The sequence below is a fragment of the Epargyreus clarus genome, unplaced genomic scaffold, assembly GCF_041222505.1.
Source record: "Epargyreus clarus isolate Ecla_fem2 unplaced genomic scaffold, WU_Ecla_fem_2.2 ptg000008l, whole genome shotgun sequence".
NCBI lineage: Eukaryota > Metazoa > Arthropoda > Insecta > Lepidoptera > Hesperiidae > Epargyreus > Epargyreus clarus.
In genome coordinates this window covers 12,994,046-13,015,299 of record NW_027332216.1, presented here as the reverse complement: position 1 = coordinate 13,015,299, position 21,254 = coordinate 12,994,046, and the positions used below count along the sequence as shown (strand labels likewise).

Sequence of the window (21,254 nt, the reverse complement as noted above, 5' to 3'; positions counted from 1 at the left end):
TTGTGTTATCGTGTGTTATCGTCGTATCCTATCCATCAGTGGAACAGTATCAAATTGACGATCAAATCAATAATCTTGTGATTAGGTAGACACATTAATATAGATATATTGATATGTAAAAAAACCTAAATTTATACCCATTCTGAAAAACATTGCACGGCCAATGGAGTGTGGGATATGGCATAATTATATTTTTTATGTTTCTCATTCAATCCATCCAAACTACAATTATTCAGGGCAGAACTTTTAATATAAATGATTTGTACCCACCTCGTTTGTAATATAGTATATTGTTATCAGCACGTAATTCCGTTATCAGCGATATAACCACCGCAATGACTTTGTATATTGTAGCTAAGCTACGTCGTAGAGCTCATCGCGGCTACGAACCGCTACGAGGTTACTAAGTGTAATTAGTATCTGCTACGTATTTTCGTAGAGGGTACTTAGGGTGCATTACATCAAGTAAGTTTAACGTTAACAAAAATCTAACTAACCGTCAAATCTATGGTTAAGCAATTCATGGTTTACAATATTTTATTTACGGGTAACATGACATCATAACTAACATTTAACGTTAATCAGTCGATTTCGATCGGTTAAAATTATTGTTTTTGTTAACTTCCGTATTTGTAGTAAAAGTGACAAAAGACGTTTATGACAAATAACTTCTTCAATTCAGAATTGTAACATTCAATCGCTATCGTCAATGTTATTGTTATAGCTAAATTTAATGCAAGCTTTAAACGGGATTCGGTGCAACCCACCCTTAGAGTTCAGACTGTTGTTCACTCTGTTGCTTTCTTTTAACTTTATTGTACTAGTCTTGTTCAATTTTCTTACGCCAAAGCTAGTAGAATTATTTCTGGTTCTATAACGATGGGACCATATTTATACACTGTATACTTTTATTTTAACAATGTGTCTCCTCCTATCCTAATTGGATGGCTTGTAGCCATTTTACATATGCAGTACATGGAAGTTTACAGATATTTTAAGATTTTATTTTATTTTATTGAGATTTTTAAAAGTTACTTCTTCATAAAAAAACACACGTTTACACATTCGGGCATGGTTACCCATTTTAAGAGAAGTCAAACTACTAATTTGCAATTGTAGTTTATATTCATTAACGTGCAATTTTGCTCATTTGGAAAGAGTAAAGTAACAACATTATTTAGTACAGATTCAGAATAATCCGGTGTAATATGGTGCAACTCCGTTATCGACGTTAATGGCCTCCATAAAGGCGTTGTTCGTAGTAGCAGCTACGCTGTAGAGCTCTACATGTCTATGTCCTCAGTGCTACGAGTCTGCTACGCATATTTAGTATCTATTTATGATGTTCAAATAGATATACAGACAATATAATAATTTGCAAGAGGTTAGTATTTTACACAAAGTTAACGGTGAAAATTACGAACTGAGATTTTGTAGTGAAATTTGGTAGATATTTTAAAAGATCTTAATTATGTTTTATCATTTTAATGATCGTAGTACGAATTTTTTACATTTATTTTTGCTTTCCAACTTTAACATTTAAAAATATTTAAAGAGATTTATTTTACTTTAATATTATTATTATAATTTAATACCTCTCTACTTTACTTTACTCTTTACTTTTTCTATGAGTTTACTGTAATTTTTTATATTATTTTAATCGTTTCTAAATATAGTCATATATATCAATATTAGTTTATTTGAACAAAAGAAGATCAATAATAATGTTTAGACGAATTTTAATGACGAAACAAGCTCTACGATAATGGCCGGTAACATTAAGTCTACGTCGTAGACGTTTGATATTATATACGTAGACAGCTACGACGCTACGAGCTACGGTGCTACGGCCACGAAGTAATTAGAAGCTTTGAGGCAGCGCGCAGATACACTTTGTTATTAGATTTTTATTACTTTGATATAACTAACCTAATTGCTTTATAGAGCTTCGAGGAAAAGGAGATTTTCTGTTTTAAAACGGGTAATAAGTGTAAAAAGTAGACATATTGATTAATTACAGTGTAATAATATCACAATGCTTTGCTTTAGATTATAAACATGGCAAATACTTTATTTACCTTAATTATTTTATTGGTCTTGGTAAAATATGTTATTAATTATTTATCAATTAAAATGTGGTATTTTATCCACATAGTCGTTTTTATTAGACAATAAAATAGTATTATTATTTAAATTGTTTATAGTTCATTATATTTTTCTTATAAACACTTAGCAGTTTTAGTTAGTAAGTTAATATTCTGTTTAAATCTATTAAAATAGTAGCAGATTTAAGTTCGATAGTGACGCAATTTTATATTTCGATGGCGGCGTAGTTTAACAGACGGTTCATAATTGCCTGTGAAATAGTATATAATCTATCATCTAAAATAATTATGTGTAAAGATGCAGAAATATCACGAATGAGTTGTTTGTTCTTGGGGTTCTATTACCGTTTTTGTGTAGCATTCAGAAGGAACCTGTCATTATTTTGTGGCTAGAACTCTCGGGACTTACCTGGTACAGGTTCGAGAAGGCCCTGTGGGTCGGTGGCTTCGTCGGCAATGGCGACCGCGACGGCCAAAGCCAGCAAGAACCACGGTCGCACCATCGTCCTGTGAACAAATTGAGATTATATTAATTATTGCCAATACATATAATCAAGAGTTATGACTTAAAGATTAAATGAGGAGGCATCGCCATCACACCTATTGAAATGAAATGAAATATGTTTATTTTTTTATAGGCCAACAAATTGTCAGTTACAATATTTTTCTTAAACTACTACCGGATTGGAACGCGACCTCTATTGAGAAGATCCGGTAAAAAACTCAGTGGGTTTGTCTTTTTTTTAATAATTATTATCCTCTTTTTTTTAAATGCCATCATTTTTACATATATTTTTCACTCATAGCAGAATTATAGACTTCCTGTCATCCGGCTGTATCAATATAGCATTGATTTATGTATATATAACAACTAATACGCGTATATAAGACGTTTCGTCTTACTCTTAATATCCTTTAAGTCACTTATCATTATCCTTGAATAACTTGTACAATTATAAAGACAAAACTTTGTAACTGAACTTATAAAGCTTATTGAGAGAAATACACGACTGAAAGTTCTTATCCAACTATTTTGCACAACTCACTAAACTTCAAAAACCGTTTAAAATATCTCTAATTATTTGTAGCAACAAATTAAGGGAAAATAAAATAAAACATAAAATTCTTAAAACGATCCATTACTGAAAAACAAAACGATTATAATACCATACTATGTAAACTGAATATTCATTCGCTCATACAAACGCATTTCCAATAACCACAAAATTAATTCCACTTATATAGGAAACCGAAATACAAACATTTACTTAAATCAACATTTATTTTACACCGAAATTTCCGGGAAATCAAACTGTGTTCGGAATTAAATTGACAAGTACGAACGGAATTCATTACTCTATTTTAGTGTATTTATTGAATTGATAATTTATTCATTTAGTTAATTTGAATACTCTTTCAAATAAAAATACTTATGCGCGCTTGATAAATAATCTAATTTAGAATTAACAAGAGATAATGGCACTAAAAAGTGAGTACTATTTTTTAAAAGAGAAAAATATAAGTATTATTTTCTACATTGTAGGTGAAAGTGTTTTTTGTAGCGATCGATATACTAATGGGAACCTATATGTCGGAGCAAATACGGCAGTTCTCCTATTATCAAATGAAATGATTAAACACCCGATGTAAAACACCTACATCTTAAAATACGAAAACAACTGCACGTGCGCCAGTCCCTATTAAAAGGGCTGCATTGGCGACATCGGGGCATTACTGCTCGAGCTGTGGAACAGCGCGGACCTCCTTAGGACGTCGCCCGAAGAATATACGAAGCTAGAAAATTCTCGTGTGGTTTTCTTTCGAAGGTTTGAACACGAGTCATCAGCACCATAACAATAATTGTGACGTCAGAGGTCCTGACGTCACGCCTTTTAAAAATACTACGGTCCGTGTTGCTCCGTTATATACAATAAACATAATTATTATAAAAACAAAAACCCGACTGATAAAAATATAGCTTATGTAAGTCCTATATTTAGATAAATCTAGCGACACTTCATATTACTCGTACGTTAACATCCATCATGCGGGGCTATAGAGTGAACTACAGAATAAGACATTTCTACGTACGCTCGACAAACACTAACCTCCACAGTTGGGTATAAAAATACATTTAATTATTCATCCGTATCGACGTTTATATTTGACTTTTGTTGTTCTAATAGTTTACAGGTACATAGTATGCACGTAATTTCCAAAACATTTTTAAAGACAATTATCCTATAGAATCAATCAACATTGATTAGGCAAAAAAAATAATTATTTTGGAAAGCTGAAGTTTTCCTTCCTAAAACGCAATTATTCGCCATTATCCTTATATAGATTGTCTCATATACATAACAGGTAAACACTTAGTGTAGCTATTCCAGAAACAATAAATAGAATCGTTCGCTAAGTGGTGTGTAATGGCGTTCGGTTCTTAAAGCAATAAACGAGATAATAAAACGGCAAAGTGCCTTGTGATGGCTTTTCGTTCACTACACATAGTACAGTCTAATAAGAAGGATAAACTACGTAGTATTCAACTAGACATACTTTTTCGCGTTCCAACTTAGTTCTCAAGGGTAGTAATGCATTTGTGGTCGACCTTAGTAATTAATCATCTTTGGGGTTGATTACAGAACATCTGTAATCAACCCTGTCTGCAGCATTAGTTACTTATTATTAGGCGGAATGCATGCTACTTTGCTATTTCTATATATATTTGTATATATAATATAGGAGTAGCAGACGAGCATGCCGTCCACCTGATGGTAAATAGCTACTGCCGCCCATATACATCTGTTATAAACCCCAGATAGATATTCCTACCTGGGGTCGGCCACAGATGCGCTGCTACTCCTGAGGACTAAGCTGGAACGGAAAAGTATGTCTCCCTTACCACACCCTTCAAACCAGAACACAACAGCGCTTAACACTGCTGTTATAAGCCAGAAATAAGTGTAGCGGTGGTGCCACCGGAGTCGAACCACAACGGTTCTACAACCTTCAAATTATCTTCAATATTTTAAAAATACATAATAATAAAATAATTGCTTAATAATAAAATATTATGCATAAATAGATCTCTAAGCTCGATAAGAGTGTATTAAATAAATATTAAAACTGTTAATTTCCAATTATTTTGCCCCCACTTAATTTGCATACTCGCCACTAAGTTAAAACTACCCACTTTGTTCCTCTCAGATTCATTAAACAGTTTCACGAACATATTTTGGACGTGCGCTGTGAAAACAAATGAAGTTTAACAATTTATACAGTGAGATAGTAAAACAAACTTGTGGTTTGAAATAGAGAACGCAACTCAGATATTTATGTTGTGAGAACGAGGTTTATTTGCAAAAGTTGCGCTACAAAATGGCGGAGAAGAGCATGACCGGCTTTTATTAATGTTTGTGGATGAAAGAGGTGAGTAAGTTTTAGGATTCCGTATTGAAAGAGTGCAAACGGTATACTCTTGTTGAGCATTCGCTGTGTGTTTGTCTGTCACGGTTAAGCACCTGAACCTTAACAAATAGACAATTTTATAAAAATAATAAAATAATGTGTTGTGGCTTGCCTATTGAATCGTAATAACAAATACAACAAAAAAACAAAAAATAAAAACAAAATAACAGAAAAATACTATTTAAATAAAACGCAAAGTATTACATAAACTTCATTGTAATTTGAACGGACCCTCATGATTTGATTCATGCTATAGAGCAGTGTTCCGCAAAGTTTTTGTGTTCAAGGTACGTCTAGGAAGACTAAATTTTTTGGAGGTAAGTACACCACAAATTAAAAATTAGTTTTTAAGTAATATTAATCAACATTTATTGAAACCAAAGAATTAGATGAACGAAACAAAACGCCTCGCTCGTGCGCTCGCGTGATTTGTGTAGGTATTTAACTTACCCTTACCTAATTATTAAAATAATTTTATAAGATAACCTTATTTTTCCGCGGCACACCAACTAATGGTCATGGTACACCAGTGTGCGGTACATGGTACCATGGTACCACACTTTGCGGAAAACTGCTATAGAGGATACGACTACGTAGAACTTTCTCACTAAAGTATAGAAACTATTAAACTAAAAATACTTTATGAACCAAGCAGTTACTAACGACCGTATAATTTAAATTTAACTAATAAAATGTGTATCGTAAATATATACGCGTATGCTTGCCATTTTAGTTAATTTTCGTTTTATATTCCACCACAATTATATTAAAAGCAGAGCAAACGAAATCTCTGTCTGAAATAAGTCCGTACAAAGTGCTTAAGCCGAAGAATGAATTTGCATACAAAGCGAAATGAACTATTACAGTCGTTCATTAACATAGCAAAGCGCAGGTGGGGCAAACCCTACGGTATTTACGGAACGGTGCTGCATTCGTTGGGTGTAGTTAAGGAAATATCCGTAAGCATTGAAACAGCTGGACCACATACTTATTTTGATGTATAAGACCGAATTTTAGTATATTTTTAGTATTATTTAGTACTAGAGTCAAATAATTTTTATCTGAAACTAATGAGAAGCTATTATTTTCTATGACCATAATTACATCACAAATCACAATCCAACTGGCAAAAGGCTAACACCGACCATGGACATCTGTAATATTTTTGTATGATTAGATGCCTACCTAAGCTGTGCCATAGATACGTTGCTAACTATGTTAAGGTACTAAGTTGAGGTTTCTCAGATAAGTATGTCTCCCTTACCACAAGTTTCGAACTTCCCTACCACATCGTGGAACGTTGTAAATGTCGACTTAGAAGAGGCAACGCATGTGAATGGGCAGCAGTGAAACCTTACTATAATGTGGATAGCATAATCGTTTGCTGGTTTAATCTTATAAAAATAAGCAGTCTTTGCCGCTATTACCTTTATCCATATAATACTTAAATATTCCTTAGATATTCCTTCTAATAAATTAGCTTATTTATTTTAATTTCTCGCTCGTAACAAAAATAAAAAGGTTACAATACTTTATCTACAAATTCACATACAAAAGATATAAGCCCGCATATCCTTACAAACGTGAAAACTGCCATAATTCCAACTTATCACAAACGTATCAAGATGGAAGCTGACACAGAGTTCCTTTGAAGACGCCGCTTGCACACAATAGGCTGACATCTCTTTCAAATATATACTCTTGCTACACTCGTACGTGTGTGAAATGTTCGTTGCTAACTCACACTTACAAAATATATAAAAGTAGTAACACATACATGAAGTACGTATGTGCTATATATACGCAGTAACACGCACACATAGACTAGGTATGTGTAACTTACAAATAAAACTTGTTAAGGTAGTAGAAGCTTTCGTGCTTTGACTACAAAATGTTAAGCGCTTTATTCAGGTTATAAAAGTGCTCTCACTTTTATAACCTAGACCTATATGTCTGTAAGAAACGTTGTAATTCAGTTCTGGGAGCAACGCATTATTGCCAGAACTCGAGTAGGTTGCCTAGTAGGCCTCGGAGTAGGTGTCCTGTTCTGGTAGAAACGAATAGAACATAGTACTGCTTGTAGACAGAATTCTTGATTATTTATTTAGTTTAAATTATAAAAGTACTTCTTAAAGTCTATAAATTATAAAAGTCCCGTAATACCAAACAAAATACAATAATACAATACAAAACAATCCACTCATCATAAATAATTAATTATATGTAACACTATCTAAAGTTGTCTAAGTAATATTTACTTTTTCAAAAGACGCAGTTCTCGTATGGAGTTTTTCGCCGCTTCTTCTCCATAGCGAAAGACATGAGGAACTTTAGTCATGAGAATGTTCCATGTTCTCAAAAGATATAGATTAATCATAGTTACCGTTACGTAAAGTTAAGACTCAATTGCCTAAGTTTAGGCAAAAGTTTTTCGTTCAATATACGTGTATTATTTCTTGTCGCATACAATTTCTTTCTTATATACCGTTGCTAACGGCAATACATTGAACCTGTACCCTTACCATGAGTTTTTACGTTTTGACAAATATATTTGTCAAAACTCATGGTAAGGGTACTGAACCTGAAGCATAGTAGGTAACAAACACAACAAACAGTCCGTAATATGGCACGAATGGATCATAGTAGTTCTCATAGATGGAAAATATTATTAAAAAAACTAGGTCTGAGAATTCTACGTGTTCTCGAAAATGTGTAGATTGTCAGAAGTTATCTTTGCAACGTTAAGACTCATTTGCCTAAGTAGGAGCAAAAGTCTTCGTTAGCCTACAAGATACGTTTATTTCTTGTCTCATACAATTTCTTTCTTATATACCGTTGCTAACGGCAATACATTGAACCAGATACATTGAACTTTCCGACTGATCATTAGCCACTTCACCGACTTTTTCACATAAAAGATAAAACGTATCAGAGGCACAGAGGCCCAGTATATTGAATAACATGGTCGGCTGAAAGCAAAGAGCGTGAAATTAATTTTCAGCCTGAAGCTAATAGAAGAGAAAATAGGTTTCTAGCCGGGATGTACTGGAAATTGGTTTGATATGAAATTTGTGTATTCATTTTATAGATATAATAGTAATAGTTTAATAAAAGTTAGGAGTTAACATGAAGGAAATCTGGGTGGGGAAATGTGCTTGAGATTTCCTTAAAAAAAGGTCTCTAAGTTGTAATATTACCAATCTGCTATGGTTCAGTGTGTTAGACTTTGGCCTGATTCTTAAAGGAAACCTGTGCCACGTAGTGGGATAATTATGGTCAATAATGATTAAGAAAGGTAAAATTCTTAGTACGCAACAGCTAATATCATATTAATATTTAAAGACGGCATTATTTCGTGTAAAATAATAAAGTATTGTAAAATGTATGTATATTTTGTGTGAAAACTATTTTTTATATATTTGAAAAATTAGAGTTCTTTTCTCGAATTTACTTAAATATTCGTACATACAAGATTTGATAAGTATTTATTTGTTTTCTGGTATTTCTATTGTACTATACTGTTTATTAAATTAATTTACTGTATTTATAGAAGGAATGATGCACATTCTCTGGGTAGTAAAAAGAAGATTCCAAGATATTTCAGTCCAGGCGTATAAAACTGAAAGACTCCGTGTAATTAGTAGCACAAGGTCCGTTTCTACAAGGGGTTCATTCCAGTCCCTTGAGTGCACCTGCGGCCGTAAGGGGGTCACGGGTGGAAATGGGTGGAGTGGACCTCGCGTAGCCCCATTTACCCTAAAGGTAGGGTTGCCAACTGTAAAATATGTAGTATTGTTCTATATTTTGTTCAAATATATAGAAGGAAAATAATTCGTTCTAACCGTAATGTGGTAAACAGCAAGCTAAACGGAGGGTTATTATTTAAATGTATGTACTATGTACGTATGTATTTGATTATATATTTATCAGATCCCCCTAACTCCTAAACAGGAGTATTTTATATGAGTTAGAGGAGATCTAACTGTGTTACTAACAAACATTTTATAAATGAGGTATCGTTAGTAGCGTTTTGATTATCCACTGGTTATAGACTAAATGACGTCATACTAAATCCAATATGGCGTTGATTTTAACGAAGGAAATCACATCTCAGATATTTTTATTTAATTTTATTTTTCCCATTTATAAACATGTCAGTTGTCTTAAAAGACTCAAAAATAATAAAGAAAATGTAAGTACGTATATGAAAAACTGACTATATGAAAGAAGAAAATATTTTTATGCTCGATATTTTATTAAGTAATAAAAAATTACATATTATACATTTTAATTTAATACATAGTGGTAGGTGTGACCGTTGGCAACCCTAGCGAAAGGTGTCACTGTAAATTTTTCGATGTTTTTACTTTTTGTAGAAGCTTTTGTTGAAAACTTAAATGGTTTTGTGTAATAAATTTATAAATAAACAGCCAAGTGGGAGTAACCGTCTCGCACTTTGCTGTTTATTTATTAATCGTACGGAACAGTGCTTTAAACCTAAAGGTTCCGTAGTACTTTATGCACCTATTTATCTTTATATTGTGAAGTATAGAGTTTAGCCGTATAATAGCCGTACTAACTAAACATATTTCGATTATTCGAAATTAGCCATATTTAAAGTGTTTTTTCACTCTACGAGACATCTAGATACTCGCCAACAAACCGTCGAGTAACTCGTCGAACAATAACGAGTATGTAATCACTGCGCCCGAGTACATACTTGGGAAATTTCGCGCTTATTCATCTGTCCTCATCAAGTATTGAAACATTGCATTGGATTAGGCTTTAAAACAAATATAATTTCAAGAGTACCTCAAAATAGTCAACAACAAAACAGTGACAAACAAAAAATATCTTTATTAGTTCTATTATTATTATTATTTTTTTGAAAAATAACTTTATTCTAGTAATTATACTTATCTCACAATTTGCAAAGTTATTCCACAGTTGCAAACATTTGTTAGGTGTCAATGTCAATGTTCTATTTATTTAAAGGAATTTACGTATAATTTTTAAGCGTCATTTTTAAAACATTCTTTCTTCTAATTTAAAAATAGTCCATTGAAATGTTACATTTTTTAGGCCTTAGTGTGCATTTGTCAGAGGACGCAATTTTATTTTTTTAATGTGTAGGGGGGGTCAGTAGAAGCTTAAGTTCAAGTTTGTGGGGTCGGCACCCTTGTCCCTCGGCCGCCAGCTTGGAAAAGGGGGTGCAAAGGGTTTTCGCGCTGTATCTCGTAAACTAGTTACCCTACAGAAAATTTAATCAAACATAAAATGTAGCAAATTAAATTTCCTACAATTTTATTTCTATTACTTTTTATCGTCAAGTGACCAACAAAAAAGTTATAAACAAAAATAAATGAAAATTTTGTAACAAATTTCCTTTTGGAGGTTATAACTTTTTTTCAGTTCATTTTACAATAAAATGACATCACAGCAATTTTGTAGAGGGTTTTTCAACGAACTATATAATTGTTTCATTTTATTTATTTATCTAGGTTTTACAGCGCTCCAAACTTGAACGGATGCTCGAATGCTCATAGGGATGCAATAAAAACTAAAAATGAGGCTTACTTTTCTATCTATATTTTTTTTATTCATACAATTTATTATGATCTTAACATTCCTATGCTATTATTAAACTATGTTTGACCCTTTTACCCACCACCTATGAGGTAACTCTATCAGAGGTGGATTTTACTGTCGACCAGGCTGAATCGGATGCAGATGCAGTCATCGTCCGTTGTGCGCTTGCTGCATCACAATCATATGATTCGGTGACAATCATAGCAGAAGACATCGACATCCTTGTATTGCTGACGGCATTAGGAAGGAATCAAACAAATCTATTTTTTTTAAAACCTTCAAAAGGGCGTACGTCCGAACAATTGTACTGTCCTTCAAGTTTTAAATATGACGACGTAAAAGCTGAGAATTTACTGTTTCTCCATGCCTTCTCAGGATGCGACACAACGTCAGCAGCGTATAACATGGGCAAAGTCAAATTTATAAAAATTTTGCAGAAGCATCCAGAGTTAGCAAGTGGAACTAAATTATTTATGAGTGAGAAAGTCGAGTCATCGTTACTCAGTGTTGTTGGCGAACGTTTTATCGTCTCTTTATATGGCGGAAATAACGACGATACTCTAGACACTCTGCGATACAAACGATTTGCTAAGACAGTGACAAAAAATGCATTTAATCTCTCTTCACTTCCTCCAACACAAGATGCAGCCCGTTTCCACAGTTTCCGAGTGTATCACCAGATTCAGTTATGGCTCGGTAAATATTGTGATCCAGAAGAATGGGGCTGGAAAAAGCATGGAAAATTTTGGATGCCAATCCAAGCTTCCAAGCCTCCAGCACCCCCCGAGCTTATGAAATTAATTTTTTGCAGATGCAAAGCAAATTGTGGAAGTGCGTATGCGAAAAGCAGGCCTTAAATGTTCACCAGTTTGCCTCCATTGTGGTGGTGAAAGCTGCAGCAACATCGAGGACATATCAACATTACTTGAAGAAAATGAATTAGAAGATGAATTACCGACAATGACGCCAATACCAACTCCCATTATACTACAAAAATTCACCTTGGATACTGATTCAGATTTTTTCTCGCAGCCTGGACCATCGAAGAGAATGAAAAAATAATAACTGATAGACATTTTTCAATATATAATAATAAATAACATTATTTTGTCTAGAAATTGCCCGTGGATTACCTCATAGGTGGTGGGTGATAGGGTCAAACATAGTTTAATAATAGCATAGGAATGTTAAGATCATAATAAATTGTATGAATAAAAAAATATAGATAGAAAAGTAAGCCTAATTTTTAGTTTTTATTGCATCCCTATGAGCATTCGAGAATCCGTTCAAGTTTGGAGCGCTGTAAAACCTAGATAAATAAATAAAATGAAACAATTATATAGTTCGTTGAAAAACCCTCTACAAAATTGCTGTGATGTCATTTTATTGTAAAATGAACTGAAAAAAAGTTATAACCTCCAAAAGGAAATTTGTTACAAAATTTTCATTTATTTTTGTTTATAACTTTTTTGTTGGTCACTTGACGATAAAAAGTAATAGAAATAAAATTATAGGAAATTTAATTTGCTACATTTTATGTTTAATTAAATTTTCTGTAGGGTAAGTAGTTTACGAGATACAGCGCGAAAACCCTTTGCACCCCCTTTTCCAAGATGGCGGCCGGGGGACAAGGGTGCCGACCCCACAAACTTGAACTTAAGCTTCTACTGACCCCCCCTACACATTAAAAAAATAAAATTGCGTCCTCTGACAAATGCATACCCAAATGTAACTTTTCAATGGACTAAAAGTTATAAATATAAAATTTTGTTTGAGCTGTCAAGCTGTCAACAAGCGACCTTTCGACATAAATTTAAAATATTCGTCGAGAAAAATAAAAACAATGTTGTTTACAATTTGTAATTCCATTTTTTAAAAGGTATCGCGTTGGTATATTTCATTTATATAAGTATGTAAGTCCTTTTCAAGTTCCAAATGATGCGAGCTCTGATGTATGGTTGATAGCGACCCTTTGCAGACCTTTGTGTATAAAAGGACCGTATTGCGAGCTTCAAGCGGCTTAACGTAAGCTGGATTTGGAAAACGTGCTGTTTTCTTTTCATCGAATGCTCTCTAAGCCGCCACGTTGTCGCGGGAAGCACGGAGCGATCAATGTACTGTGTAACTTTTTATTTGTGGTTATTTATGGTTTCTTTTGTATGAAATGGATTTAGGTCCATTCATTTTTATATACTTATATCATAGATTAGTAAAGATTACTCACTCCTAACAAGAAAATGTACCCAGTTTGGACAATTGAAATAGTTGCGTAAAAAAGTTTTGCCACGTCTCCGTGCTAAAATGTCCCTAAAATATTTAAAATAATTATTTATTTATTACGTTAATTACGTAATTATTACGTAAATTAGTTATTTATTCGTAAATTTTCTCTAAAAATGTTTTTATTTGTCAAGGATTCAAAAAAAGAACTTACTAAAATAAGCCGTTTGTGGCTTCATTCAATTTCAAGGCGGCGAAGTATCTTTACTAATCTATGACTTATATATAAATATATATTAATTCTATTTCAAACATTTCTTACCAAACACTAAAATTACATTCATACATGTATTTGTAAGACGGAAATGACGAAGATGCTACCCTCATTTACATCACATAGATATCTATAAAGTATGGCAAATACTACATGAAGTTTTCCAACTCTGTCTCCAGGGATAGCGGCTGTGATCTACAAAAAGCAAGACTTCTATCTGGAGTTGATTATAGATGTCCATAGCAGTAAATTACCAATGTATAGACATCATACTCATTTCCTACTACAATTTCACATATATATAAAATCTATGGTCCCAAGTGTGATATAGTGGATGTTACTTGTTATTAAATCCTTCTTTATTTATATCGTATATTAAAATGTTTAGGTACAACATTAAAGAAAGTAGCAAAAACTTACTTAGAATATAAATTCGAAGCTTATTACTTAAATTTTAAAGTTCAAATGATTTATTTCTAATCTAGTCGAGTAGTAAAACACTTAAATTGAAATTATTTATCACAACTAGCAACACTAGTTCGTGACACTTTAAAAGGTTCCATTTCAGCGTTAATTTAAATTTGAATTACGAACATAAAATTAGATTACGCTCGGATTTGTGTTTTAAAAATAAAAACTTTCACAATGGCCGACAATGCTCGCGTTACAAATCCTAATTTTGTTCTATCATAAAAAAGAATTATCTATATCTATGGTAATAATCGAGTAGTGGTTTTTGTCTCGCAATAAAATGAGAATAGGGTAACCATACCTCAAAATAGAAAAACGAGACGAAAGTGTTTATTTGGTTTTACTTGGTAACTTATTAATAAATAAATAGTGTGTATATTTTTAGTATCAATATTTGGTCATGAAATCCTAAAAATACTGATGTGCAATGTCCAGTGTCAACCAGGAAATATGTAAGTCCTAACTGCGAGGTCTTTGAACTCATTACTGTATGTAAATCGATACTTGTTGAAGGTAAATTTTAGGTACCTTTTACAATCTACATACGAAAATTCTGAACGTAACGATTTGCAAGACGCTGTTTTAGTTTTAGGAGATTTTTTCTTAATGGCAATAGAAATTAGTTAATAATTTATTAAAATAAATATTTTGTATTGATTACCTAATGGAATTGTCTGTGGATTATTATTTTTTATTTATTACTAACAGTAACGACCTATGAATGTTGCTATATTTCAGGCCAGTTTTATTACACGAACTTTATTTTTATTAGTCTGTGGTTGAGGAATAGCTATACTGACCACGTTTTACATTTTAATCCTTCTAAATTAAAATATTTTTACCGTAAGGTGGGCTGTTATCAGAACGACTGAAATCTGGGTCGTTGAACTCATTTCTGTGAGCCTTCACACTAGGGTTGCCACCTTCTTGCAAAATCCAAAAATATAGTAGGTACTTTTGGAAAATTCAGTATATTCTGTATATTTTATGTGTTTCGCCGTCTAAAACGACTCATATCTTTGTATTATTTTTTATTTCACTCACTTACTTATAATAGTCAAGTCGCTTTTCTGATGACTTCTCTTTCGCCGACAAACTATATCTATTGAAAATCAGTACTCCTAAAGCTATTTTGGGGAGAATTACTGTTCACTGAAGTCACGACAACTAAATCAACAATGACCCAATAGTATGTATTGTAATGTATTAGATAGACTCTGAGAGATCTAGATAAGCAGTGATAGCCTAGTGGTTAAGAAACTCAGCCTCTCGATCGAGGGGTCCGAGGTTCAAATCCCAGGCACGCACCTCTGATTTTTCGAAGTTATGTGTGTATTAGAAATTAATTATCACTTTCTAAACGGTGAAGGAAAACATCGTGAGAAAACCTGCATACCTGAGAGATTTATAAAAAAAAAAGTCTCAAAGGAATGTGAAGACTACCAATACGCACTTGGACAGCGCGGTAGACTATGGCCTAATCCTTCTCATTATGAGAGGAGACCCGTGCCCAGCAGTGGGACAGTAATGGGTTGTTGATGATTGATGAGATAGACTCCTTCTATAATATTTAGTATACTTTACTAAAATATACCTTACTATATAATACAGTACGGGTGGCAACCTTAACGCCTCAGCTAATATTTACGAAAAGGGTTTGATAAATTTAATACAAGGGAGGCGTCGGCTTCATTTGGGGGAGTTACTTCGGTGACATCACGTCAACAAGTTTTTGCGATTAATTTCGTATTCCACGGGAGTGCGTTGTCTTAAAATTACTGGATTTATTAATCATCCACATTGTGGTAAATTCAAGATTAGCATTCGTCGTACAATTCGGCGTAAAAGCGAGTTATATTATACAATTGTTAACAAAATGCAAAATGAATGCGGACTGCGTTGAACAATTGTTTACAATATGTAAATATAATTTTAAATTAGCATTGTAATGATCATTGTTTGGTTGAATTGCTTGTTGTTGAAAGGCCTATTCTCTGAATGAGATGGGACAGTCTACTAGCCCGGCGATACGACATTGGTAGATATCTCATACTTACTTTCAATTATTCAATTGGTCGGGTACTCAGGTACAAATTTGTCTCTCAGACTAGGTTTGGTATCGCTTTTAGTTGACAGTTAATTTCTTATATTAATAGTAGAAATTTAAAATAATAAAATGGCTTATAGTTAAACATGGCTTTGTATTTCTGGACTCATACCGGGAAAAATTGATACCGCAAAAACTACTCTACTTTATTCCTATATGTAAATTTCAATTGTGTAAATAACTGCTATCTCTATTAACTCTTCTGAAACATTATCTGGATATTAAAGTAAACATCTCACATCATAGAACCTACTAAGCTGAATAAACTAAACTACCTAAACATCTAATGAACACCTTACTAAATAACATCTAAACTCCTGTGATCTCAAATTCAACATAAATAAAAGCTAAGAATTTACAAATGCATAGAAAGTAGAAGCTATAAATGTTATAGAAGGAAGTTCCTACTCCCGGGAAATGAGGGAAAATTCCCGACGCGTCCGATGATCCATTCACGTTATCTCGCTAGCATATAGAGTTTATTTTCAAAACATTTTTTACATTTTAATGGTATATTGTCAGACATTGATATTAATGACATAGAAATGTACTGAAAGTTGTACACAGTGTTAAAACGAACCTAACTAAATATAATCTAAACTCTGCCTGTAATCTCAAATTCAACATTAACAAAAGGAAAGAATTCACAAATGCATATAAAGTAGTAGCTGTAAATGTTGTAGAAGGAAGTTCCTACTCCCGGGAAATGAGGGAAAATTCCCGACGCGTCCGATGATCCATTCACGTTACTCCGCTAGCGTATAGAGTTTATTTTTAACACATTTTTACATTTGAACATTTTTACAATGATGTACTGTCGGACATTGATTTTAATGACGTACAAATGTACTGAAAGCCGTACACAGTCGTTAAAACTAAACTAACTAAATATAATCTAAACGTTACCTGTAATTTCTCAAATTCAATATGAAAGAAACTAAAAATTCTCAAATAAAAAGTAGAAAGTATAAATGTTGTAGAAGGAAGTTCCTACTCCCGGGAAATGAGGGAAAATTCCCGACGTCCGACGATCCATTCACGTTACTCCGCTAGCGTATAGAGTTTATTTTCAAAAAACATTTACATTTTCAATGATGCATTGTCGGACAGTGGATTTAATGAGGTACAAATGTACTGAAATATCATCTAAACTGTACCTGTAATTTTTGAAATTCAATATGAAAGAAACTAAAAATTCTCAAATAAAAAGTAGAAAGTATAAATGTTGTAGAAGGAAGTTCCTACTCCCGGGAAATGAGGGAAAATTCCCGACGCGTCCGATGATCCATTCACGTTACTCCGGTACCGTAAAGAGTGTATTTTCAAAACATTTTTACATTTTTAATGATGTATTGTTGGACACTGGTTTTAATGACGTACAAATGTTAGAGCTGTACAGTCGTTATTCTGCTATGCTAAGAATGGAATTTTATTACATGACTTTTAGAAAACTATTATGCTGAGTGCAATTGGGTAACGCGTTATACATTTTTATGTTTTGATTTCGAATATTTCAGCTTTCGCTGCCTAAGTAGGTAGACATAAGAGAAAAAAAACGAAATTGCTTCTGATATAATTTTTATTGTTGATATAATTACTTTCTGTGTAAAATTTATGGTTCTACATTTAGTCACGTATTGTGCGTTGTCTGTCCAGAGGTCAGCAATAGATAACGAATAACAAGTGTTATACAGAAATAAAACATATTATCGATATTTCCTTGCAAACAACATTCAATAAAGTGTTGGCATAGTAAACTTTTGCAAATGGCGGGATGAGTTTCTGGAGAAGCAATTCCATATGGACATGCAATAGACTATCGATCTAACTGTGATGCCCACTTGTAAACAACATTCGAAGGAAACACTCGTGGGAATGGCGGAGGGAATTTATAGAGAAGAATTCTATGCGATCTATAAATTATTCTAGAATGAACACGTGTCATGTGTGTTTAAAAACGCGAACAATATTCGGGTAAGTTTACTAGTCAAAATAGCGGAATATATTTCTGTTAAGTCATACATACATAGCCTATTTATCAATCTGATCCTGCGAGTTTAAGCTGCAAACAACATTCCTATCAAATGGCGGAGGGAATTTCTAGAAGAATTCTATAAGTGCTCTAAAACTCGATCGCAACCTGTGATGTTCTGAAGCACGAACAACATTCGAGGAAGTTCACACTCGTTGAAATGGCGGAGGGAATTTCTAGAAGAGTTCTATAAGTACGCTAAGGATCGATCGCAAGCTGTGATGTTCTGAATCGCGAACAACATTCGAGGAAGTTGACACTCGTGGAAATGGCGCAGGAAATATCTAGAAGAATTGTATAAGTGTCCAAACAATCGATCGTAAGCTATGATGTTCTGAGGCGCGAACAACATTCGAGGAAGTTCACACTCGTTGAAATGGCGGAGGGAATTTCCGACGCGTTCGTGCTTCAACGACACTTTGGAAGTGCTGCGCTAGTTTTATTTGAGCAGACATTTTTTAATTCAATATGGAGAATGTGAAACCTGATTTTTAGTGCACGAAAAGATATGTAGTAGGTATCTTATTTTTATCAAGCTTAATAAAATGAGATTCAAGTTTATATAACTATACTTTGAATTATGTATTGAAGTACGTATTTAGGAGTATTATATTTGTGTATGTTCATTACACTTGCTCAGTGACAGCCTAGTCTACACCCGAGATCTTTTTTTGCGTTATGAATATTCGCTTGATTTTTACGAAAAATATTGCGTTACAAATGAGCAAAATAACATTTTTAGGGCGAGGGCGTTATTTTGATTTAATATACGGCGCCCGAGGTAAAATAATTTTGCGAGTACCTCTTATTTCCCTCTACAAGACTCGAAAGACGTTTTCTACACTCACAGCCCCACACTAAGATTCTCTGTACTATGGACACCTATATAGATGAATACATAAACATCCAGGCACAGAATAAAAATATAATTCAACATTTACATTTAGATGTCCAGCCGGGGATCGAAACCGGAACCCTCTGCGTATCAAACCATTATGGTCTCTGCATGCAGTCTCCAGCTAGAAAGTGAATTGTATGAAACTTTTGAATAGTGTCTAATAATCGTGAGTTGTGTTGTTGCTAATGAGGCATAATCACTGTTAGCAACTGTACTAGAACTTCCTCTAGGTATTCAGGTTAAATGAGAAAATACCTAGAAGTTTCTGGAACGCTTCCCAACGGAATTGGATTCTTCGAGACCGCCCTCGAAGTACACGTATTTCCCGACAGGTAGATGGTTAACAATACCGTCCAGTAAAGTTTGGATATGTCCATGTGAAATGTGAAATTACTATATCGGGAAGTTCAATCTCGTGAGATCTGCCCGCGTTCGAGTTGACGTACAGTTTGCGCGACGTTATTCAGAGTTCTGTGTTGCAAGAGGGATTCGAAACCGTTCGGAACTCAATATATATGTATTCGTTATTTATTATTAATTTATTTATTAATAAAATTAATAAAATAACAGTATGCCTAATTAAAATATTTATTTATAGAATAAAAATAGAATTATTTCAGCTATATTTTTTATTTGGAGATAATGCTTATTCCTTAAATTGTTTGCTTTATAATCAGGCTTTATATGTGCGCTAAGCTACTATGAGTTAAATTAAATTCTTAGTACATTTTAAAATCTAAATAAGACATTTAAAACAACAGTCTTGTCGTGAACGTAATAGTTCTTTATAAAGAGTCTTCAAACATAAATAACAAAGTAAGAAAACCACCTTAAAGGTAACTAACATTTTCTCCACAACATATTTCACTATTACGACAGAAAAAAGTACTTAATACCGGGCTATCTGTAGAAATATGCAATTATTTAGCGCAGCTTTTCATAACAATGAAAAACGCAATCATTTTATTACCTTTGTGTCGGGTACCCGGTCCAGGAAAAAATACCATTGTGCACTGCAATTTATTAAACTGACACAACTGAAAAATTGTTTCATATTTCATACATTTCTACGGTGGAGTTTTATTCATTTTTTCATTCATTACGGATGGTAAAAAAGGAATATCGCGTTTTTATTAATTTGTATCGGATGTAGAGTTTGTAATTAACAGATTTGGGAATATTAAAATATTTTTTATATAATATAAGTAACAAACGAACGTACAGTACATCTGATGCTACTGCTACCCAAGAACATCTGTTTTAAACTCCATATACATTTACATCCATGTATATCCTACATAGGATTAAATTGGAATACCTCGCTATATATCTAACCAAACCAATCAGAACACAGGAGCACTTAACACTGTAGTTATAAGGCAGCAATAGATATGACATAGGCAGTGATAGCCTAGTCGTTAAGAAACTCGGCCTCTCGATCGAGGGGTCCGAGGTTCAAATCGCAGGCACGCATCTCAAAGGTATGTGAAGTCTATCAATACGCACTTGGTCAGCGCGGTGGACTATGGCCTAATCCTTCTCATTCTGAGAGGAGACCTGTGCTCATCAATGGGACAGTAATGGGGTGATGATGAATGAATGAATAGATATGGCGGTTTTTCCTCCGCAGTCGAAGTACGAAAGGTTCTATCACCTTTTAAAGTAGTAAACGTGAATTATTGTTACTGTTGGCGATGGTGGATTGAAGACTATATCTTTTCTATACTAATATTATAAAGAGGAAAACTTTGTTTGTTTGATTGTAATGAATAGGCTCAAAAACTACTGGACCGATTTTAATAATTCTTTCACCATTTGAAAGCTACATTATCCACGAGAAACATAGGCTATATTTTATATGAAATATATTTGATAAATAGATTTTGAGGTGGTACAAAGTTTGTCGGGTTAGCTAGTATATGATACAAGTATCCCAACAGAGGAAATATTGGTCTGATAATGAAACCAAACTTTATATTAGTTTGCGGTAAGTCCTGTCATAGTGTTTGCCAACGGCTATTATGATGTAGTGAGATGGGATGCGAGCCCGCGATCATTTGGCACGACATCAAGCTCGGAAGTTTAATTAA

The 21,254-nt window shown here is 33.5% G+C and overlaps 1 protein-coding gene across 1 annotated transcript in view; it reads right to left on the bottom strand.

The window, feature by feature from the left end:
- Positions 1-21,254, bottom strand: part of LOC140744493 (thrombospondin type-1 domain-containing protein 7A) — a 196,745-nt gene that overhangs the window by 118,246 nt on the left and 57,245 nt on the right. The window contains exon 2 of the mRNA XM_073076108.1: positions 2,515-2,612. Coding sequence (XP_072932209.1) covers positions 2,515-2,608 — 94 coding nt within the window. The 5' untranslated portion in view covers positions 2,609-2,612. The remainder of the gene's footprint in view (positions 1-2,514; positions 2,613-21,254) is intronic.